Here is an 8,491-nt window from a genome sequence, read left to right as displayed (position 1 = left end):
GATTTGGCATTTTCTAGATTCGGTATTCTGAAACACTCATTCTGAAATTTTTTTCATATTCTGGATTGAGTATTCCAGAAATAAGGAGGTATAGAAATTTTTATTATTTTCTTAATCAAAGGTAAAAAAACTACCACTTTTGTGGAGGTGGAAAAAAATGGGTGCAGGAAGTAGCAGGTCGAGTTGCCTAAGATCTGTTGATAAATTAATGAATAAAATGATAAACAAAACTTTTATTATATGTACATTCTCTGACTAACAAGAGCAAGTTATTTTATTTATCTGCAATACAGTGGAATTTAAGCTATTTAAACTATACAAATGCTATAAAGGGTACCAAACAATTTTCATCAAACACATGGAAGTGCTAAACAGAGAAATGAATAATAAAAATACATAATATAATAACAGTGTAAACATGATATACAATCCAACAAGATCAAGACATGGTTAAGTTATTTATTTCTAAATTTTGAAATATAGAGAGATTTGGTTTGCAAAAGATGCACTTTATAACATAAACTATGTAAGGAAATTTTAAAGCTGCTATACAGTGGACACTAATGACTACAGTTGTCCCATTTTGTATTTGAATCATGTCAACCTTCACTTGATATCAGAGAATATAGAGTCAAGCATGAGAAGTTGTTCCATTTTTCTCCAATTCTCTCTGTCTGGCCCTCTCCATCTTCCTCTTTCTCCATTCCTCTAAAGCTGAAAACAAAATCATCACAGGAAATAAATTCCAATGCCAACATAAATTTTGTTGGAATGATTCTTTAAACAAAAGGTTTAGATATACTGTGTTTCTTCCCTGTGAAACCAATCTACATTATACAGCAGATGTGTTGATGTTAAGCTAAAGATTAGGAAATGTAAAAAGGAATAAACCCCTAAATTTTAGTTGCAAATCAGATCCTATAAATAGGTAGACAACATTCTCCTAAGGATAACTACCTAATAATTAGAAATCAATCATCCTAATTTTTTAGAAAATGTAACTAATAATTTTTTACAAATCTGTAACAGTTGATTACATTCTAACACGGTCAATCTTGCATGCTTCATCCTATACTATCATGTTGAATAGGACTGTGAACTATACCAATTGCTGATTAACAATCACTGTACAACTTCATAGGGACTTCAAGTGGAATAAATTAGGTCTCTTGGTATAAATTCTGCTTCGGCACTGCTCCTTGCATTGCAACAATAGTATGCTTTATAACTACTCCTTGCAACATGCTACTTACTTCTACATGTCACAACATTTCCCCACACTTTCATGCAATGTCCTGTAGTTGACTTTGTATCTTTCATAGACTGCCCAATCTGTATCAGCAAAATATTCAATCATCCAATCGTTCTTTTGGAACAGTAGACCCTTTCGAGGAGTAATGAAGAATCTGCTTTACAGCATCATATCTCTTGGTAGGATAATCCATAAATTGACTCACTGCAGTTACACTAAGAGTAATTTCTGGTTTACTAAGAGATAGGTAGATTAATTTTCCTACGAATTGATGGTAGGATTCCTTCTCCAAAGGAGAGTCTTCTTCATTTAAGTTTATTTTCCAATTTCTGTGTAGAGGCCCAAAAAATAATATTAAGTATCGAAGGTCCTTTAATTTGAATGCTGCTTGAAGTTGATCATTAAGTCTCCCTATTCCTTGGGTATCATCAACATAAATAGTAAGGAGATTATTTAGTGATCAGTGCTCTCTAGGAGATTATTTTAGTCCATACAAGGACTTCAACTTGCACATAGTAGCAGATTATGTTTTCCTGAAAAGCCTCATAACAAGGTTAAATTAAGTGACCCATGCTCTAGGGGACAATTTTGGTCCATACAAGGACTTCCTCAATTTGCAAATAGTGCCAGATTTATGTTTTCCTTTAAAGTCGTTGAGCTGCGTATAAACTTCCTCCAAATTTCTATTTGGGGAGAATTCTTCAGATCCATTTGATGCAACTCCCAACGAAGGTTTTCAACACCAGAGATTAGGATTCTACTAGTTTAATTTTGCCATTGGTGCAAAGGTTTGGTCATAGTTAATACCATAAGTTTGGGTATAACCTTGAACTAATAGTTGTTCGCTAGACGTTGGTCATTTGCTAGATGTCTTGTGAGGAATCAATAGATGACCCAAGACTTGAAGGCATGCAACAAAAGCAATAGAAGTTTCATGATGTATTGTCAGATGACCCGATGCTAGAAGACTTGCTTAAGTGTTAGATGACTCGTCAAGAAGCAACAAACGCATGAAGTGTTAGACAACCATGATCTCAACAGATGAAAGGTACATTGGATGCTCAAGAAGATTGTCCACGAGTTTAAAAGAGTAGATTCACGTTCCTCAGAGAAGATTTTGACACACATAATTTTAAAGGGATTTCATCCTAACCACGTGTTATTTCATTAATCGGTTGTCATCATCTGTCCTTACTAATCAAGTATCTCACTTGGACTTTTTTCCTCATTCCCATATATATGTTCTTCCATCTGTATTAGGTTCTACATGTTTTGTACATAATCTCGTACCGGGTCAAGATAAACTTTCTCCTCGGTCATTGAAATGTTTCTTTCTCGGATATCATCATTCTCAAAAGGGGTATCAGTGTTTCTTTCCTGAACTCCATTGTTATTTTATTACTATTGATGTCTCTTTCTTTGAGATTGTCTTATATTATACACTTGTTCCTTTTAATTAGGATATATGTAGTCTGTTTCCCACTATGCCATACCTTGAGATGACAAGATTATAACACTTTCTCTCCTGTTTCCAAAGTGACACCGTGTGACTTTTCTTCTCTATTATAGCTATTTGTCCCTGGATTCTGTTTCAACTTCACAACAATAAAGCATTTCTACATGTTGATATTGACGAGAAAGTCTACATGGAGTAACCTTTTGGATTTATTGCTCAAAGCAGTTGTCTGATATGGAATGTCCCTATATGGTCTCATTCAATCACCTCATGCATGGTTTGGGCATTTTCAAACTATTATCTAGTAGTTTGGAATGATACGAAGTGATGTTGATCATTTTCTATTTTATTGACATTCTCCCCAAAGGATGTATGTACTTCATTATATATGTGGACGACATTGTTATCATAGGTATTGAAAGGAGGAAATTATCCACCTACAACAATATCTTGCTCAACAGTTACAAACAGAGATCTTAGACACTTAAGGTATTTCATCGGTATAGAAGTTGGATACTCCAAATTTGGTTGTATGTGAAAGAAAATACACTCTAGACATTTTAGAAGAAATAGGGATGTTAAGTTTGTGGACACATACTATAACTGACCAAGGAGAACCCTATTCTACGCGAGAGATACAAACGGTTAGTTGGTAAGCTAAATTATCCCATTCTAACTCGGCCTAACATTGCTTTTGCAATGATAGTAGTGAGTAAATCTTTAAACTCTCCTTATCAAGACCATTGAGATGCAATCATTGGAATCCTAAATTATATTAAGAATGTTCTTGACAAAGGCCTTATTTGTGAAAGTAAAATAAATATTCAAACTATTGGGTATTTTGACACTAAGGACGGTCACCAAGTGATAGGCGATTTACCACAAGTATTGTTTCCTTGTTGGAGGTAATTTAATACTATGGAGAACTAAAACAAAATGTTGTGACAAGATCAAATACAAAATAAGCATACAAAATGGCATTAATCACTTTGTGAGTTCATATGGCTAAACCAACTCCTTAAAGAGGTTAAATTTGAAGAAAATTTTTAAATGCACATTATAAGTTACAGCAAGCAACATTACATAATGTATCTAATCCTATCTTTCATGAGAGGATCGAACATATTGAGGCAGATTAGCATTTAAAGAAGAGAAAAAATGTAATATGGAAACATCACCTCTAAATTTGTCAACTCTAGTGAACAACTGACAAACAATCTGGAAGTCTCTAAGAAGACCAAGGATCAATCACATTTGAACCAAGCTGATCATATATGACTTATATACTCCAACTTGAGGAGGAGTATTATAATTATAAAAATCAGCACAAATCTTTTATAATCAAGAATATCCCTTATAATTTTTTAGAATCAAGAGTAGTCAGATTATATATGAATTATTAGGAATGTTTTTTATTTATTCTCGTATTAGATGATACCACATATCCTCTATTTATCTTACTGATTTCATTTTTTCAATATGAATAAAATACTCATGTCGTCTCAGAAACACATTGTTTCAGCTCAATAACTCTATTTCCTATAGTTTAACATCTTTAAACTCAAATCATGTCCGTGTCAAAAACAGTGTTAATGAAGGATCCTCACATAACTAACAAATGTTGTTCAATCACTATGATAATCCGAAATTCCAAATATAATAGAATTGAAATAACTATTAATACTCCATGGAAAACTTAACGAATAAATTATTTTTCTGACAAGTGACAATAGGGATATAATGAACATGCACATTTACTGAGTTTCTAGTGCATTTGCATACAAAAGCAAGTTATGATTGAGATAGGATTATAGGTTTGTCAGGAGAAAAGAGAAACACCTTTCAAGCTGGCAGCATCATTCAAGGAGTGGAAATCCTTTAACCTTTTAGACAGATCAACAGCAGCAGTCTGCTTTGTGTCTTTCTTCTGGGCTGTTTCTGGTTCAGTGTATACTTCCTGCTCAATCTCCCTCACCTAAAAGGAAGACATTCAGATTTATAGAAAAATATATTTTTTTAAAAATATATTTTTTTAAAAATATATATACCAGAAGTTGCAAGAGGAGATTACTGTGACAGTTGAGAAAAAAAATCTTGGCCTACGCCAAGTTTAAACTTTCCCTCACTACATAGGACATGAATTTTCCCAGATATGTATGCCTAGGGCTTACACACTGTGGAGATATATGATTGCAGTGGAAAAGTACGCAGCATACTGATATTTTGTCAGGCTATTGAAATATTGGGACTGCCAACTTTTCAAGGTAATTCAAGGCCAAACATGAAGAAGAAGACGACCATGATCTCTAACTTTTAAATATTAGAGTCAGGGCAATTTTAAGTTAATGACTAAACGAGTATCTGATTATAATGAACCTGATGATGCATATCACTGATGGCTGCATGTACTAACATGACCCATTGAAGAACTAAAAGTTTACAATTTATATTACTCTGGTGAAGCTATGTTCAGGAAAAACAGATTAACACAACAGAGAGCAATAAAGTGAATGACCTGGAATGAAGTCTCAACACTGTTTGATCACAAAAGCTAAAAGAGAAAATAAATGACCAAAAAGAGCAATTTGGCTGAAAGAATAAAAACTTGAGCATTGTCAAAGAAAATGAGTTTAAGAAAGTATATCTTAATTTGTGTTAACATTGGACATGAAAAGACAGAGAGATAAAGCTTTCAAGTGGCTAGTGAATAGAAAAATTGGTAGAGGGAAAAGGCTTTGTTTATAAATAATTTGAGAGATGACCTCCTCCCAGTTTTCCAACTAGAGAGTGAATTGAAAACCACAACAAAGTCGAGATTTGTTCCAGAACTTCTAAAATAAACTATCAATTTGTCACAAAGGAAAACGTCCACTCCCATCTTATCCACCCAAAATTCCACCTGAAACATGTTTAATTAGACTATGGTTAATTTTGTTTTATAAATGGTTAGGAGAGTCATGATATATGATTAGGAGTGTCACAATATTATTGAAATATTTAATGACGGTTAACTTTGATTTACAAGTAATTAACAATGTCAAAAGGTTATTGTCTATCACAAGTGGTTAACTATATATGTAAACATTTTAACTTTGCTTCGCAAGTGTGAAGAATAAAAAAGGGATGTAATTGCGTCAACTGTGATGAACAGTGTCAGGAGGTCACTGAAAAGTCTAATAGTAGTTAGCCTTGCCCCACAAGCCACAATCGGTTAATAATATTACGAAGTCATTGAAATCATTAATAATTATTAACTACATGTGAAACAAAATTAACTATATTTACATGCATCATTAGCTATATTTGCTGGATGAATCAAGTATACGTTTCCCAATGTACAAATATCACAGCTTGCCAGAAAAAAAAAATACATGGATTGTTATATTGTATATCCATCTATAAGTTATAATATTGGCATCTTCAACATGATTAATGTGCAACAACCATAGTAATAACAAATATAGTGAACAAAACTAATTCCAAACTCACTCTTTTTATCAGCTCCACAGGTAGCATGGCAAGTCGAATCTCTTCAGATTCCTTAATGTAACGGAGTTGAGCTGCAATTAAAAAATTGAAACTAATATTAGGAACATATGATTCAAGCAGGTTTAACAAAAACTTTCCAGTATATCCCTACCAGTCTATTATAGGTATTTCAAAAGTAGAATCAGTATCATTATAAGATAACAGTTTTGCTCAAAAGTTCAAAACTGAAATGATTTTGTAGAATGCTTTTGTTTTCTTTTATCCTTATGATCCTTCAGTAGCCGGGTTTTTGTCATCATAGATCACCAATCTGAACCCCGTATTCGATCATGTCATGTTTTTGTCTCACTTTTTATCTTATTATGAGTCAGAAGAAAGTCACTACCAATTACAGCAACACAAATTATTATTTATGGACTCCACCAAACCTGGTTTTGTGTCTTTCTTTCTCATAACATGCAACGGTTCAAATCCAAACCCATCTCACAGAATTCAGACACTAACCACAAGTTCAAACATCCATCACTTAAGGACCACCAACAAAGATAATATGAGAAAACTATGAACAACACTCATATTTTTCTGGACAATAAGCAAATAAAGCATGACAACCACTTGGCAAGAAATCCATCATCTGATTTTAAACACCGGTACATTACACAACCATGACAGCTCAAACTCACAATTCTAAGGCATAAGAACCACCACATACAAAAATCATAAATTGTTAAGAATGCCCCAAATCACAGTCTAACAAAAATAATAAATTCAAAAATCATACGAACAAAAAAACTCACACCACCCCCTTTCCCCTTAATCCAATCAATCACACAAAAAGCAACAATCTTTAGGACATGATCAGCGAAATCAACAATTACCCATACCCAATTCAACTACAAGGTTACAAATTTCCACAAAAAAGAGAAAAAATAGACAGAAACGACTAGCCTGAGTAGGAATTTGCATAGGAGAATTTGTTGCGGGTGTAGGCAGAGGTGAAAAAAGTATGAAGCAAGAAGATTGCAGTTATTACGTTGAGGAAACACACCATCATGGTTGCACTCCTGAAGGAGAATCTGATCCTCCACCATTGCTGCACCTCCATGTTTTTTTTTCTATGAACTTCAAACACACTTTGATTATTTTGAGTTGAGTTATAACAACAATGACTTTTTATTTGCTAAATTCAAGCAGTGGGACCTCAAAGTGACTTCACATTTTCCCTTGGGAAAGGAAAGGAAAAGGGTATCAACTAATAGCATCTTTAATGGCAGTTTTTTTAGTTTATTTTATAATATATTATTTGTTTAGGTATATAATATAGAGGATATTTTGAAAATAAGCTTTGTATCTCGTACAAAATAGATTGCTAAAAACATGAAATTAATATTTTAATTTTAAAGCAAACTTAGTATAAATGAAAAGAAAATTAGATGTCTTTTTCCTTCTTTATCTTTCAGTTAAATTAAAATCAGTTTTTTTTTTCAAAATTTTAAACTACTTTGATTTTTATTTTTAAAAATAATTTTAACCAAATTTTATTAACTTTATTTTACATTTTAAAGATATTTCTAAATTAATATTAAAAAATATAAAAAACACATTTAAACATAAAAAAACTTAATAAAATTTAGTTAAAAAAATTAAATTTACATATTTATAAAAATAAAAAACTAAATTAGAACAAAACAAGCTAATTTCAATTTTTACAATAAATTAAAAAAAAATCATATTTAACTCATAATAAAAATTATGAACTGCTTGTTTTTTTATTAATAGAATAACTTCATATAAAAATGTATAAATCGTTTAAAACATTTTAATGTAAAACAAAAATATTTATTGTAAATATCTAAAATTAATAATATTGGAGATGCTGCAATTTGACTTTTTTGGTTTGTCCTTTAAATAAATGCAGTTATAGTAACCTGTAATAGTCAATTTTCTTGACGAAATTCGCGGAGTACGTATGGTTTAAATGCAAATTACTGTTTAAATAAACAAAAGTTTAGATGAAAATTGAAGTGGATTTCAAATATTAAAAATTAAACTAATAATAAAAATACTTTTAAATTCTATATGTAATAGAGTAATCCAATTTCCTTTACCAGCTAAGCTAAGACAGTTAGTCTAAACGAAACTTTAAAATATCATGTGCAATTTTGATGTGCTCTTGGTATCACGTCTTATTTTCCTAAAATATAAATAATGAAATAAAGTTGTTTATTTAGCTAATTAAATTGTTTAATTGGGTTTAGACAATAAAACAAGAATGTTTTATAAAAGTAAAATAA

The 8,491-nt window shown here is 31.7% G+C and overlaps 1 protein-coding gene across 1 annotated transcript; it reads right to left on the bottom strand.

Annotated features, from left to right (window-relative positions):
* Positions 1-380: 380 nt before the first annotated feature.
* On the bottom strand, positions 381-7,409 carry LOC114190067 (uncharacterized). Its single transcript, XM_028078832.2, has 4 exons — positions 7,146-7,409; positions 6,198-6,268; positions 4,548-4,683; positions 381-714 (listed from the first exon to the last, which is right to left on the bottom strand). The coding sequence occupies exons 1-4, from the start codon at positions 7,300-7,302 to the stop codon at positions 632-634; spliced, it is 447 nt and encodes a 148-aa protein (XP_027934633.1). The 5' UTR covers positions 7,303-7,409; the 3' UTR covers positions 381-631.
* Between the last annotated feature and the right edge of the window lie 1,082 nt (positions 7,410-8,491).

Source organism: Vigna unguiculata, chromosome 7 (assembly GCF_037176805.1).
Source record: "Vigna unguiculata cultivar grain cowpea cultivar isolate G323 ecotype 2 chromosome 7, ASM3717680v1, whole genome shotgun sequence".
Lineage (NCBI taxonomy): Eukaryota > Viridiplantae > Streptophyta > Magnoliopsida > Fabales > Fabaceae > Vigna > Vigna unguiculata.
Note: the sequence above shows the minus strand (reverse complement) of the source record. Positions and strands in the feature narration are given on the sequence as shown.

Bases quoted from the DNA above. Each gene is read 5' to 3' on its own strand.
- LOC114190067 (XM_028078832.2), bottom strand. From the start codon at position 7,302: ATGGAGGTGCAGCAATGGTGGAGGATCAGATTCTCCTTCAGGAGTGCA. The intron at 6,269-7,145 runs GCTAGTCGTTTC...TTTTAATTGCAG, and splicing joins CTATGCAAATTCCTACTCAG to CTCAACTCCGTTACATTAAG. The intron at 4,684-6,197 runs GTGAGTTTGGAA...TCTTCCTTTTAG, and splicing joins CTGTGGAGCTGATAAAAAGA to GTGAGGGAGATTGAGCAGGA.